Source organism: Notechis scutatus, chromosome 8 (assembly GCF_049901735.1).
Source record: "Notechis scutatus isolate UNSWTSFEM ecotype Mainland chromosome 8, rNotScu1.2, whole genome shotgun sequence".
NCBI classification, from domain to species: domain Eukaryota; kingdom Metazoa; phylum Chordata; class Lepidosauria; order Squamata; family Elapidae; genus Notechis; species Notechis scutatus.
This window is the reverse complement of record NC_142016.1, coordinates 15,815,377-15,830,067: the sequence shown is the minus strand read 5'-3', so window position 1 is coordinate 15,830,067 and position 14,691 is coordinate 15,815,377. Positions and strand designations below refer to the sequence as shown.

At 42.8% G+C, this 14,691-nt stretch overlaps 1 protein-coding gene across 1 annotated transcript; it reads left to right on the top strand.

Annotated features, from left to right (window-relative positions):
- Window positions 1-2,767: 2,767 nt before the first annotated feature.
- Window positions 2,768-11,800, top strand: LOC148129901 (cAMP-dependent protein kinase inhibitor beta-like). The gene is made up of 3 exons (XM_087970824.1): window positions 2,768-3,212; window positions 9,276-9,427; window positions 11,179-11,800. Exons 2-3 carry the CDS (start codon window positions 9,283-9,285, stop codon window positions 11,259-11,261), a joined length of 228 nt encoding a protein of 75 aa, XP_087826950.1. The 5' UTR covers window positions 2,768-3,212; window positions 9,276-9,282; the 3' UTR covers window positions 11,262-11,800.
- The last annotated feature ends 2,891 nt before the right edge of the window (window positions 11,801-14,691 follow it).

The following is a 14,691-nucleotide window of genomic DNA, read 5'->3' as shown; positions in this document are numbered from 1 at the left end:
TAAAGTTTTCCTTCAGGACCTTGGACAGTCCCATCAAAGTAATAACTACTAGCTTTACCAAATGGTCAGTTTGATTGTCCTTTCAAAGCCTTTCATGCAATGTAGATATTTTAAAGGCAGCCCTCTTTAAGAAGGTAGGAATGCCACTTGGCTGATTGGTTTCATTTACGCTCAGAAAGTCATGGTGAGTGGGTCATAGGCAAGGAGCCCTTTGATTGTAGGGACTTCCTGCTGATTCTACCCAGAGCCTTGGACGTGGAGATCTCTGGTCTCAGGACCCATGTCTAGTGCATTTATTTATTTGTTTGTTTGTTTGTATATTTATTTAGCATATGGCAAATATATGGACTTATGTTACTGTCCAGTAATGTTGAAAAAAAATCAGACATTGGCCTGGTGTAAGCTCTTGATGGACATTCGGACACAACGTTTCCCCAATCTGTCTTGTTGTTTACCCATCACCATGTATTTACAGAGCCAGGAGTTCTACAAAGATGTCTGGCTGCCAACTGTCGTTAACTGCCAATTCTTCAATGTAGTCTGGCTGCCAATTGTTGCGAGTTGTTTGGTTCACACTACCGTGCACCACAAGGAGGCAAACTAGCATCACACCTTATGTCTAGTACAACTAACATTTCTCTGTTGGCCTCTGTCTTTCTAAATCAGGATGTCAAGCATCCAGAAAGTATCCATGATATCAATCACTCGGAGACGTTATCTCTCCAATTGATTTATTAGGAACAGATCTGGCATGTCAAAAGCAATTTCCCAAGTGAAAGTTTTTTTGCGCGTTACACAGAATCCACCTTGTCTCCTCCCTTCTCTCATTCAGCTGCCACAGGATTTCCCCCCCACCCCCCTGGAAGCCTACGTCATGGCAAGTCCTGTTTTATTTGTTTATTTAATGATATTACCCATTTCATCCAAGGGTGCACAGATTATGCTTTCTCCTCCTGTTTTTCCCTATGTTTTTTCCTCTAAGGTGTTTTTCCCTCTAAGGTGGCTCAAGGAGGGCATCTGGATTAGAGTCACCCTGTGAATTTCTGTGATTGGGGATGGACTTGACCCTGGATCTCCTTAGCTCCTGTTCACTGCACCACACTGCTATCTCAAAGGTTATGCATCCTCTGAAAAGTCTATCTTGTCTGTTAAAGGCCAGGAGCACTCTGCAGAACATGCAAGCTAAAGGAGCTAGAAACAACTATTGCAACTATGAGTTCCAACTAAAGTCAAAGTTTTAATAAAGGAGACTATTTACAGCTCAGGGGTCCTTGCTGCTTTCTGAGCTTGCGTGTTTTCTTGCAGATGTTTCATTACCCAAACAACTTCAGCAACAGAGTGGTCAATGTCTGGAATACTCTACCTGACTCTGTGGTTTCTTCCCCAAACCCCAGACTTTCTACTATTGACCTCACCCCTTTCCTAAGAGGTCTGTAGGGGGCGTGCATAAGTGCACCAACGCGCCTACTGTCCCTGTCCTATTGTTTCTTTTTATTTTTCTTATATGTATCCATGGATTCATAACAATGTATTTACTTATACCTATTATCTTGTAAGTGATTGACAAACCAAATAAAATAAAAAAATAAAAAAATAAACTAGCTAACATCATCAGTGGTTTAAGTTAAGGTTTCCTGGGTCTAAGTCTGATGAAGACAATCCATTTTTTAGCTAGTGAGTGGGGATGAAAATGTCAGTTAACCCTTGGCACATGGTTGGCTTGAAGACTTTTGATGCAAGATTTTGATACAAGTAATTAAACACAATCAATTGACTGTGTGGTGGCTTAGTTGGAACCTAGTTGGAAAGCCATATTGTGGCTCTTTAGGTTTGGCTAAGTATGTTCTGTAAATCCATCTTTTGGTGATTAGATAAGAAACCAGCGTTTTTTAAAAATTACATTTAATGCAATAAACAACCCAGCCTTGACATAGTGTGCAAACCCAGGCATTCCATACAGTATCAAGAGCAGGTTTCCATTTTCTGTCTCTCAAAATGTACTTTCACTTCACTCCTGAAGTCCAGATTACCAAGAAGGTGTAAGAAGCAAACCCTTCCCTTAAACAGAACTATCAGGAATGTCCTTTTATTGAATATGCTACTTGGGATTCCTTCACTTTACAACCCAAACCTCCTTGTTTAAAAAACAAAAAACAAAAATCCAGGTGGCTTTTTTTTTCTTGGATTGGATTGTCACCCATTCCTCTACTCTGAAGAATGAAGTTAGACTAGTAGCCAGCCTATCTGTCATTTTGATTTAGCATCCATTCCTCTAAGAGCCCAGACAGCCTGCCTCTCTTGGAATCCATTAACTTCAATGCCAATGCCATGTTCCTTTTCATTCTCCACTTCTCCTTTTGTGCTTTCCTTTGTTTAAAGCTTAGCAAGGACAGTTCTCATAACCTGAATGCAGAGATGAAACCTTGGAACCTGGAAAGCTCACTGGTATCCTTCCAGGAAATCGTCTTTTCTCCCTGAAGAAATATTTGTTCCTGCTACACCCTGGAGCAAGTTTGGAGTAGCCATGGGGCAATCCTACACCGGTGGTGGGTTGCCTGTGTGAAAAGAACAGGGATGTGCAAAAATGTTTTTTAAAAATGGATAACCTGTTGCTCAGAAATGACAGTGGGGGGGAAGCAGGGCGTGGGAATGCTGAGGAGAGAAGCAAACTAAACACAGCCTTGCTTGGCAGGGAGGCGAATCTAACAAATCCCCCCCCCTCCCCAGCAGCTGAAAACAACCATGTGTAGCAGAGGCAGACTCCCAGAGTTATGCCAAGTGAGAGGCAGGGCCGGAGGAGGACTAGAGAGGAGAGAAGGAGGAGATTTATGCAAGGCTGATGGGAAACAAGGAATTCAAGCTTTCTTCCTTTGAATTAGGAGCTACGGAAAAGGCAGAGGGGGGCTATGCCAGCTTACCTGGCCAAGGAGAGCCACCAAATGTGTGCAAGTCTCCATCCTGCACCCCCTTCGAAGCAATTGGTAGATCCGGCAGGCGTTCCAGGCAAGCAACTCACGGTCTGCTGATACCCAAAGCATCTTGCAAATTGAAGAAGAAGGATGCTCCAGGAGACCATGGAGACGGATTAGGAACAGCGGGTGCAACATGCTTTGAGGCAGATTCTGTTACTGATCGTTCTTCCCCTGCTCCCTGACATTGCCTGACAGTCCTCCTTGGAGATCAGCCCCTCCATTTTTTCCACAACTCCCTTGGTAAGTATGTCAGCTTGCTCGCTCCTTTCGTTGGAGTAGAAGGAGGAGGGGTTGCACTTTCCATATAGGAAGGAGGGAAGGGAGGGAGGGTGGACTAGGGCGACAGGGTAGGTTACAGGTAACCATCAACCTTATTCTTCTGGTTGTCTGGATGCACAGAGGAACCAATCTGTCGATGAGCCTGTTGGTTAGGATGCTATAGGTTTGAAGAACAAAAGAAGATGATGAGGCAAGGTGGGAAAGAATAGGAAGGGCTCTTCTGGAAGAGCATGGGTGTGTAAGCACAAGGTGGTGAAACTTTCCACAAATGCAGCATTCGCAGCATTCAACGCGCCAGCCACTTCCATCTCTGGGTGCATTAGGAGGTTTAATGAGCATTTTGCAACGATTCCAAGCAAGCGTGTTGCAATTCCCAAAGAGAAGCAGGGAAGGGCTGCAAAGCCTGAAACCTCTTCAAGGATGAGGGGGAGGGGTTGGAGGGTTTGGGCGCGGTGGGGGAGTTCGGATTAGCAATGCTCAACTGTTGCTGCTACCAAAGGGCTCTTGTTGAGCCCCTCAAAGGCTAACCATTTCTAGAGCCATGAGGATGGATTAAGAGCATCGACTAGGCTGGGATTTGCTTGGCTGACAATTGCAGGTATCTTGGATGGGTTGATGTGGAAAACGTGCCCCTGGATGCTTTGGTTTCACTTCGATGGGCTTTTATGCAATTGGGTGCTTGATATTAACCAGAGGTTGGAAAGTCAGCGCAGACTGAGAAAGACACCATTGTGCAAGTACCAAAAATTAGGCAGGTAGCAGAATTCGACTATCAAGTCCATGATATTTTGTGACAATATGTAAAAAGGTAATGCAGCCAACCCACAAAAACTTCTCCTTTAAATCCCAATCATTTCACATGCATACACCATGCAGGGTGGATTTACACATTGGAGTAAGCTCATTCATTCTTGGCTTAGCATGTTGTGTGATCACAACCATTGTCTTTGGTTGTTTTACCAACAACCAGTCTCTTAGAGGCTCAAATGATCCAAAAGCTCCCAGCTCCTTTCCTACTATAAATGCGGATGTCAGAAATCCACCTTCCACCCACTCGTGCCCTATTTAAGCACTTCCAAATTCTTCCTTTCATTTTCCAGCTTTTCTTTCTCTGGATCTGGAGGGCAGCTTCAACTGCAATCCTTAAAATGGTGCTGACATATCCAAGTCTCACCTTCTGCAAAGGAATTGGCTTGTTCTCCTGCTCCTAAGCTTCCTGATATTAAAGCCCACCGATTGAATTGCAACACTCTAAATATATGAAGGTGCCGCCTGGGTCATAGGTTATAGGTTTCATCTCTGGCAGATTAGTTTTTAATATGCAGGCAGGGTATTATTTTTTTATGCCTGTTTGCATGACCTGTAAGCATTTTGCTGGGGGGGGGGCAAGGACCTTATATCAATATACAACTTTAAAATCAATCAGTTGGAGGCTGTTCGGACAGCAGACTCGAACAATAGCTAATAAAAATGAAATATCCTGCTTTGTTCACAGAAGTTTATAAGCATGCCAGATGATGTCGCCTTTCCCTTTGTGTCCTTTTGCATTTCCCATCACTTCTCCCTTTTTTATTTTCTTGTCCTTGTCAGAAAAGTCAAATTAAAAAGAGAAAGATGGAGCAGCATCCCAACCCAATTTTCATTGTTGGCACTAAGGGCTACCAGTAGGAAAATACCAGCAATTTTTGCAGCCCTCTTAAACCTTAAACCAAAATGAGTTAAAATTACCTCTTCCAAGGTAATTTTCTTCCAAAACTGAGGTCCACAACCAGGATGCTGATAAAGGAAGAGGTGTGATCTGTTCCTCTACCACAGGGGTTTTCAGACTTGACAGCCTTAAGACTTGTGGACTTCAAACTCCCAGAATTCCTCCTCCTGTCATGTTAGCTCAGGAATTCTGGGAGTTGTAGTCTACAAGTCTTAAACTTGCAAAGTTTGAAGACCCTTGCTCTATCAGCTTTGGCTGAAAGGGCCTATACAGCACAGGAAGATAGCAGTATCTAATTGTCTTTGGCTTTTCTAAAAAAAACTAAATGGATTGGACCCAGTTAATATTAGAAGGAGAGACCATTAGGAAATCCCTCAATTCTACCATAGATTAGATTGGAAAGTCGGGGACAACGATACCCTGGAAGAAGAGAGTGACAAACCACTTTCATAGCATTGTTAAGAAAACTGCACAATGTACCCAAGTAAATCAACATGAGTCAAGCTCAATTTGAAGACACTTTTTTTTAAAGGGAAATAAGTGATTTCTCACTCACCTTGCTGACAAAGGATGTACAGTTTTATAAAGAATTGGCCTGTTGTATAGGGCTCTGAAAAAAACTTGTAAATGCAAAAGCTACTTGCCTCAGCTCCCTGCTGATGCAGGAAATCAACATCTGCGATAGCACCTGGGCCCTAAGCTTTAACAAAGGAAACCCCACAAAACTGAGTGGCTGAATTGAAAGATTGCATGAAGCCTTATGTGACTCTGGGTTACTGTTTTATCTTTGGCTTTGCTTGTTGGGTTAAGCCAGCTATCGTGGCTTGAGAGCATAAATTATACTTAAGGGTTGTTGTTGTTTTTGGAGGGGGTACACCTTCAAATCAGTTTTTAACTCTGGTGACTGCCTGGACTGGTCTCTGCAGCTTTCTTGGCAAGATAGTTCAGAAATGATTTGCCATTGCCTCCTTCTTAGGGCTGAGAAAAAGTGACTGGCTCAAGATCATCCAGCTGGCTTTCATATCTAAGGTGGAACTAGAATTCATGGTCTCCTAGTCTGGTGTCTTAACTGTTACTCCAAACAGGGTTTCATACTTTAGTATTACGTGCAAATCAAGTCCCTTAAAAGCAAACATTATTGTTTAGTATAAAATGTGATGCCAGTCATTTATTCTCCTACTTATGTCCTGGAAATCTCTCCCCTTATGTTTGGTCTATATATCCTGTTTCTTGCTCCTGAAGGGAAGAAGACATATAGGGCTTGTGATTAGTCAACATTTCACAACATTTCACCCAAAGTGTGAATTCTTTCCATTGACACCATGTCATGTGAAAGATCTATCAATACACATTCATCTCAGCTGTCTTGTTCACTCACTGTAAAGCAGGGGTGTCCAACCTTGGCAACTTTAAGACTTGTGGACTTCAACTCCCAGAATTCCTCAGCCAGCTTTGCTGGCTGAGGAATTCTGGGAGTTGAAGTCCACAAGTCTTAAAGTTGCCAAGGTTGGACACCCCTGCTGTAAAGGATGTAGAGAAAGCAGAATAAGTTCAGAAAAAGCCAATAAGGATGATCTGAAGTATGGGGAGAAAACCCTATGACTTTGAAGAGAGAAAAAAAAACCTGGCCACATTCTTCTGAAAACCCACCGGATGTCACCTGGAAGTAGGTATTGACTGTCATTTGTTCTTTCCATTTTCCCCAGTCAACTAGCAATCAAATGGGTGATAGTATCTACTTCTCTTTACTGTCACAATTACTTCCTGGGCCAAAAGTAAGGAAAGAGGAACATGTAGACTGCATTCATGAAGAGAATAAGCAAGTCCATCTTATATTTCCTCTAGTGAATTCTTGATGCCTTCTGAGCTTGATTATATTTTCGCAGACATTTCATTGCCCAACTAGGCAACATGATTATCTTGTGCTGCTGATGTTATCTGGTTGGTCAATGAAACATCTGCAAGCAAGCAACCCAAGCTCAGAGACCACCAAGAAGGTCATAATTCTATCCTGAGCTACAAATATTCACTTCTATTTCCCACAGTGCTCCGATTGTCAAATGAACACAGGAGCATTTTCTATAACTTCTATAAGTGCAAGGATCTGAAAAAAAAAAAAAAAACCTCCATCAGAAGCAGGCCCTGTTCAAACATGAGGACTTAACAGCTACCTGGGTAAACCAAAATGCTGATGTGGGCTTTGGCTGGGATCTCAAATAGTGTTGATTTTAAAAGATTTCTTAAAAAATAACTATACTTTAGGAACATGAGTATTAACTTTTGAGATGGACACTGGGCTGGAAAATCCTCAGAAAAGGCAACGTCACCAGTGGCTGTTAATCTATGGGCTTTGCCCTCCTGTGGCATAGTAACTTTTCATGCAGATGCTACAGGTATACTTCCTTCATCAAGAGGAAAAGGCAACTTTCCTTAGAACGTGAGTTTGCAGACTTGCTAGCAGGGTTTTAACGGCATGCCAAAAGCAGATGGTGAAGTGCCTAGAGAAGAGCGGGGAGGGACGAGCATCTGTAAGACTGTCTGGGGGAAGAAGAGCTGAGCAAGATCTTCTTTGAAGTGGTGGGTGGCAGCAGCTGGCAGAGTGATCCTTCAAGGTTTTCCCTTCAGCTGACTACCCCAATTATCTAGTCTGGGAATAACAATAAGGATGCCAGCATGCATCCACACAGATGCGTGTGCGTACCAAGAGACATAGTTAATACGACTGTATCACAGAAAGCTCCCATTCTGTATCATTTTTTGGGTCTATCTATGCCTTCATCTTTCTAGATCAATGTCCCCCAACCTGGCCCACTCTGTGATGCATGGATTTCAACTCCTAGAATCCCCCAGTCGGCATGGCCATTATTAAGAATTCTAGGAATTGAAGCCACACCCCAAAATTTTCTAAATGGGATAACCTGATCTATGTAAAGGTTGAGAAACTCTTGGGTCTCTCCAGATATTATGGACTCCTAGTTTCACCACAACAGGTGAGTTCAGAAGACTGGTTTTCTCAACAGGACAGACACAGACTTCAGAGGATAATTAGGACTGCAGAAAAAACAATTGCTACCAACCTGCCTTCCATCGAGGACCTGTATACTGCACAAGTCAAAAAGAGGGCTATGAAAATATTTACAGACCCCTCACATCCTGGACATAAACTGTTTCAACTCCTACCCTCAAAACGACGCTATAGAGCACTGCTATAGAGAACAACTAGACACAAGGACAGTTTTTCCCCAAATGCCACCACTCTGCTAAACAAATAATTCTCTCAACACTGTTCAACTATTTACAAAGTCTGCACTACTACTGCACTACTATTACTATTCACTTTTTCATCACTCCTTATCACCCCCTCCCACTTGTGACTGAATGACTGTAACATTGTTGCTTGTATCCTTAGGATTATGACTGTTTCCTAGTATGATTTGATTGCTTATTGTACCTTATGACTATTATTAAGTGTTGTACCTTATGATTCTTGACTCTTGATGAATGTATCTTTTCTTTTATGCATACTGAGAGCATTTGCACCAAGACAAATTCCTTGTGTGTCCAAACACACTTGGTCAATAAAGAATTCTATTCTATTCTATTCTATTCTATTCTATTCTATTCTATTCTATTCTATTCTATTCTATTCTATTCTATTCTATTCTATTCTATTCTACTCTACTCTACTCTACTCTACTCTACTCTATTCTATTCTGGGATGTTTCTGCCATTATAAGATCAGAAAGAGGTTATCATGGATGGATAGGTTCCAGAATAGAAAAATCTTGTTTTCATTAAAATCTGGAATTGCTCAGAACTAAGGGCAAGCAGAAACGTCAGTGGCAAACTGACACAATAGAAAGCCATACTTTGCTTATCAAGTTTTAATGATCCTGAAGTCAAGTCCAATCCAAATAAAATAGCCAGCTTCATTCATAAAATTAATCCATATCAACCCTCTTTCACAAGTCATTTGTTTTGATTAAATAAACCAAATCATCAATCCATATCAGAATGTTGATTCAATCTCCTCAAATTGCTTTCCCGATAAATGTCCCCATAGAAGAGCTTTCCACTGTCCTGGCTTTTGAAACAAATTAACATTGGCTGACTTAATAAAACACACTAAGCCAAAACTGAACAAAATACAAATTAATTTAGGACAAACTGTGTCTTTAACAAGAGCTGGCCAACTCTAATGGGCACGTTCCAGATGTGTATGATTTGGGTGAATGGAAGCTTGCTTGAAGGGGAAAAATTTCCATCTCCCTTAGTTGAGATGCTTGGCCAATCTAGCGTTTCTGGTGTCATTTCAGGGGAAGTATGACTGAGGTGGAGCCTGTGCTGGATTTTGCATCATCAGGGCGCACTGGCCGAAGAAACGCCTTGCCGGATATCCTGGGTTCACCAGCTGGTGTCAGCCCCACCGACTTGCCCCTGAAACTGGCAGAAATGTCTATTAACTCAGGTAGACTTCCTCCTTATTTGCCTCATTTCTTGTATCATTGGAGTTCATTGTTAAGGGAGCGGTTCCTTTCTGTCTTCATCTGTCCTGGATCGGGAGGGTTTGCTCATGGTCATTCACGCCTAGATCACTTCCTGTTTGGATAATTGCAATGGGCTCTATGTGGGGCTGCCCACTTGTAACCAGGGGTGGGATTCTACCGGTTCTTCTGGCTCTGTGGAACTGGTAGCTCTGAAGAGCAGCAGACATAGAACCGGTTCTATTCTCACACCTGTATGCGTGCGCAAATCGTAAATCACCGAACCGGGTAGTTTCCCCGGTCGGATCCCACCCCTGCTTGTAACCACCCAAAAGTTACAACTAGTGCAGAATACAGTGACCCACACAGTGTTGGCTTCTGTAGCTTTGCTCACAGTCAGGGGTGGGCTTCAAAAATTTTAGCAAAGGGTTCACTGCCTGGTTGTTGGGTGGGCGTGGCCATGGTGGCCATGGCCTAGTTGGCTTCCTGCACCATGGGGGGGGGGGCACTTTTACCCTCTCTGCGTTTCAGAGGCTTCCCTTGAGACTCTGGGAGGGTGAAAACAGCCTCCCCGGGCTCCGGAGGCTCTCTTGAAGCTGGAAATGGGCTGATTCTCCCTGAGCCTCTGCACGTACCCTGCTTACCTGCATCCATAACGGGCCACGTGAGGACTCCTGGGAGGGGTGGGGTGGGCGGGGCCAGCCAGAACTGGGATTTTTGGGTTCTCCGAATTGCACAGAATCTTAGCTAGGGGCATGTTGCTAAGTCAGGATGAAGCAGGCCAAAGTGTTCTGGCTTGAAACTAATTATTTATCTGAGAAAACATTACTTCCCAACTAGAGTTGTAAGTCACATGGAAGAATCATATCTGGACATCAATGGCTTGCTGGGCTTTAGCTGGCCTGCTGCAAGGCCACCCTCTCCCTTCCATGGCTGGCAATGACTGCTGGACATTTACCCAGTTGTATGTCAGGGTTCCAAGTAATAAATCCATAACAAGCAAAACTCCAAGGCCAGCAGATTCCTCAAAGAACAGCTTTATTGAAAATATCATGTTGGCAGAGATCTGGTGAAAACTGACTGTGAATACTCCCGTAGAAGTAGAAAAATGTTTACGTCTAATTAGGTGAAAACCGCAGGAGTTTTCAACCTAATTAAAAGTAAACATTTTTCTACTTTCTCCAAACAGTCACATGGTCCAATCCTGGTGCGGTCTGGCAGCCGGGTAGCATCACTCCGCCTTCCTCCGACCAGGTGTGAGAAAGTCCTTGGTTCCCAAGAGAAAGTATTTTGTTTTGGCTACAGTATTCCCTCTATCTCAAATCCCCCCTCCCTATCCCTCAGCTCCAATGTGGCAACATTGAAGCGGACAAAATGGTCAGGTCAGCTTCAGGGTCGACACAGTAACTTATTTGTGGCTGTGAGATTTGGTAAAGAGATGATCAACTTTATGAAAGACTGAATATGGTCTTCCGTGGGTACGGATTCCCTTTTGTAAAGAGAAAGCTGTGGCTGATTTGCTCTATCCCATCCCATGCTTAGGACTAACAAAGCTGAGATTTATGCTCCATGGCAGAGTGTTTTTCAATTTCACAAGTTCACAATTTATTTGTCAACAAATCACAATTAAACAAGGCATGATTTAGCACCATGAGTGGATCTCATCGGTTGTGTTGTTTTTCAGTCACCTACTGACACATACTTTCTTCATATTTCTCTGCTCTTCTTTCCCCAGACAGATCACAAGAAATGCAGTCACCAGTCACAGAGGTACCTCCCCCAGCACCCCAAAGTCCAGAGTTGAAAGATACCTCTTAACCCTTCCTCCTGGAAGTCAACTGAAGGAGAAGAAGCTTCCTAACATCCAAAGAGATTTTGCCTGGAGTTTGCTGGGCTTACCTGGCCAAACTTGTCTTCACATCCTGTGGCATGAAGGAGAGGCACAGGAGGATGGGAAAAAGAAGCCACCACACATTTTGTAAAGGCCTGAGTGGGACCTTTAGGGACTTTTTCTTCAGAGGGCACTTGAACTGCAAGACAGAATGGAAGGAGTTGTTACAGAGTTAAGTTTGTTTCCACAGCTCTGATGCAGAAAGCAACCATGAACAGAAAGACCCATCCAGTTGCTTTGGCGTCATCTAGTTCAGGATTGTCTTGGTTGAAAGCTGCAGGTTCCCATAGTTTCAGCCAGGGGCCTTGTTGAAGCTCATCTGGAGATGCCCAGAACTTGGCATGGGACCAGCTACAGGCAAAACAAAGGCTGTTCCACTGAACGTCATCCTTAACTGTGCATCTGCCATAGATCTGTGGGTCCAAAATGTTATTCAAAGATCCATGAGCTGCTTTTTTTTTTTTTTTTTTTTTTTAACAATGTGTATTTTTCACAGTATGCATCTGTCACTGCGATGTTAGGAAGTGAAACCTTCCCCTTTTTTTGGAGATTATGTATTGGTTTCACCACCAGGTCTATGGTCCTCTCTACAAAATATTTTAGAGGCAACATTTCAGCTCCTTCTACCATTGCTGAATTCCTCTCAATCTGCCTATTTTGGAAAGTGTTCTGGCTTGTGGAATAAAATTAAGAAGAGCATCTCACGTACAAGAAATCAACGTGGCAGTTATTACCAAAGGTAGTTGTCCTTACCTATGAGATTTTCAGGTCAGTACATAATGATCGGACAAACCATTTATAGTCATTTTACAGATCCCTTAGTTCTCCCTAGAAGTAGAAGACTGACTTTCGTACTTTGGATAAAGTGCCATTGAAATGGAATTCCAACCGGTACTTCTTGATGAACAAAGTTTTCGGTTAATAGATGGAGAAGAAAGATCTCCTTCCGTCTTGCTTTTTGTGGCCCTGTTCTAGGTTTCTATTTTTAGAAATCAGTAAGGAAGGACACATGTGGATAAAAATAGCTTTTGCTAAAAACCAAGACCTGAAAGGCCAGGTTAGGGGTAGACCAACATGGAAGAAATCTATCCATCTGTTCACTAGGAATCAAAAATCACTTGAAGGCACATAATGAAACCCAAACCTCTGCTATTTATTTTTTTTATATTTATTTATTGACGCTTCTAGTCCCAAGTGACTGAATGATTTCCTCTCTAATATGCAGAAACAGGATTAAAAGTGCTATATAATATCCAGTAATGCTCCCAAACAAATGAATAGCAGATACTGCGTCTCCAAAAAAAATATATTAGGTGCACTATTGAAAGATCTGAAGAAACCAGTTGGGGACAAATCATAAAGGAGAAAATCTACCTAAAGTTACAACCAGTCCTTGCACTTACAACTCTCCCAGCATCCACACTGTCATATGATCAAAATTTGGGTGCTTGGCAAACAGAAATTCTGGTCCCAATTGTGGTAGTAAGTCAAGGACCACCCACATGTGGTTACTAAGAGTTAACCCCCACTTGATGGCACATAAGCAAGCAAGCAATTATCCCAGAAGGACCTCAAATCATATTGATCGCTTGTGTATGAATATAGATAAACAATTGAACTGATGAGAGGGTGCAAAAATTTTGTAGATGTTGAAGATAAATGAAGCACAGAGATTGTATAGTCCCCATTTATTTTATAGCTGTTCTCTCTAAAGATGATGGCATTTATAATAATCCATTAAGGCAGGATATGTCTAATATATTCCATTCATAATAGAAAATAAATGCAGGAGAAAAAAAAAAGTCCTGAAAAGTCAACTGTGTTCAAAAATACGTAACTTTTTTGGAGGGGAGGGGAAATGCATATTTGGCCATTTTTCTGGAGTGAAAAACCATGTCTAGTGAGGATCTGTTTGTGCAAAACTCATTAAATTTCTATCATTCCAACTACCATCTGCTTTTCCTGTCTCAGTTCCAGTATGAATCTTGCGTACAAAGCAAGATCCCGTGCAGTGGTGGGATTCAAAATTTTTTACTACCGGTTCTGTGGGCCTGGCTTGGTGGGCATGGCGGGGGAAGGATACTGCAAAATCCCCATTCCCTCCCCATCCCTACTAACCTGCTTTCCAGCTCCGTTCTCCTGTGCAGGGCAACAAAAGGAGACCCAGCTGATCAGTTGGGACTCGGGAGGCAGAGAATAGATGGGGGCGGGGTCAGTGAGAGGTGGGATTTGCCAGTTCTCCAAACTACTCAAAATTTCCACTACCGGTTCTCCAGAACTGGTCAGAACCTGCTGAATACCACCTCTGATCTCGTGTTTTTCCAGAGCACATCTTTTCATTGTTGGAAGTACCTTTACTGAAAATTCAACGTGAAGTGTTGCTTGGCTCAATCTGAGTGATTTTTCTGCAGCAATTTTTTTTCTTTTGGATATATATTTAACTTAGAGGGAGATGTCTTAAAATATGTACCTAATGTGTATCTGCCCCTGCTCAGATCAGTGGTGGGATTCAAATTTTTTTACTACCGGTTCTGTGGGCAGGGCTTGGTGGGCATGGTGTGGCTTGGTGGGCGTGGCAGGGGAAAGATACTGTAAAATCTCCATTCCCACCCCACTCCAGGGGAAGGATATTGCAAAATTTCCATTCTCTCCCCACCCCACTAACCTGCTTTCCAGCTCTGTTCTCCTGTGCAGGGCAACCAAAGAAGACCCAGCCAATCAGCTGGGACTTGGAAGGCAGAGAATAGATGGGGGCGGGGCCAGTCAGAGGTGGGATTCCAAACTACTCAAAATTTCTGCTACTGGTTCTCTGAACTACTCAAAATTTCCACCACCGGTTCTCCAGAACTGGTCAGGACCTGCTGAATACCACCTCTGGTTCAGATATATTGGATTTTTTTAAAAAAAACCTCCAAGAACTCTCAGCTGGGGATGTCAAGTTGGAAAAGCAGAACCTAGGGCAATAATGGCCAACCTTTTGTCCTGAGCGTGTCAAAAATTTGAAAAATGCCTTAGCGGACTCTGCTGGTATGCTATAGATCCAATTCGGTCTAGTGGTGAAAGCCCCAAAATAGAAAGTGAGGGACCATGAGTTCAAGTCCTGCCTTTGCCACAAAAGCCAGATGGGTGACTTTGAGCCAGCCACTCTCTCTCTCAGATCAACTCACCTCACAGATTGTTGTCAGAAAAAAGGAGGAGGAAGTTGTGTTGGATATGTTCGCTGCCTTGAGTTACTAGTAAACATAATAACAGCTAGATACAAATAAATATAATTAATAGCGCTCCTGGAAAAAAGAGAAACTATTTTCTATCTTCTCCCTCCCCACCCCCCAAATAGGTCACCTTGAACAGTGGCAC

What these genes read in the sequence shown, in the direction of transcription:
- LOC148129901 (XM_087970824.1), top strand. Translation starts at nt 9,283, where the DNA reads ATGACTGAGGTGGAGCCTGTGCTGGATTTTGCATCATCAGGGCGCACT. An exon ending in AGAAATGTCTATTAACTCAG is followed by an intron (nt 9,428 to 11,178) that starts GTAGACTTCCTC and finishes TTCTTTCCCCAG; the next exon opens with ACAGATCACAAGAAATGCAG.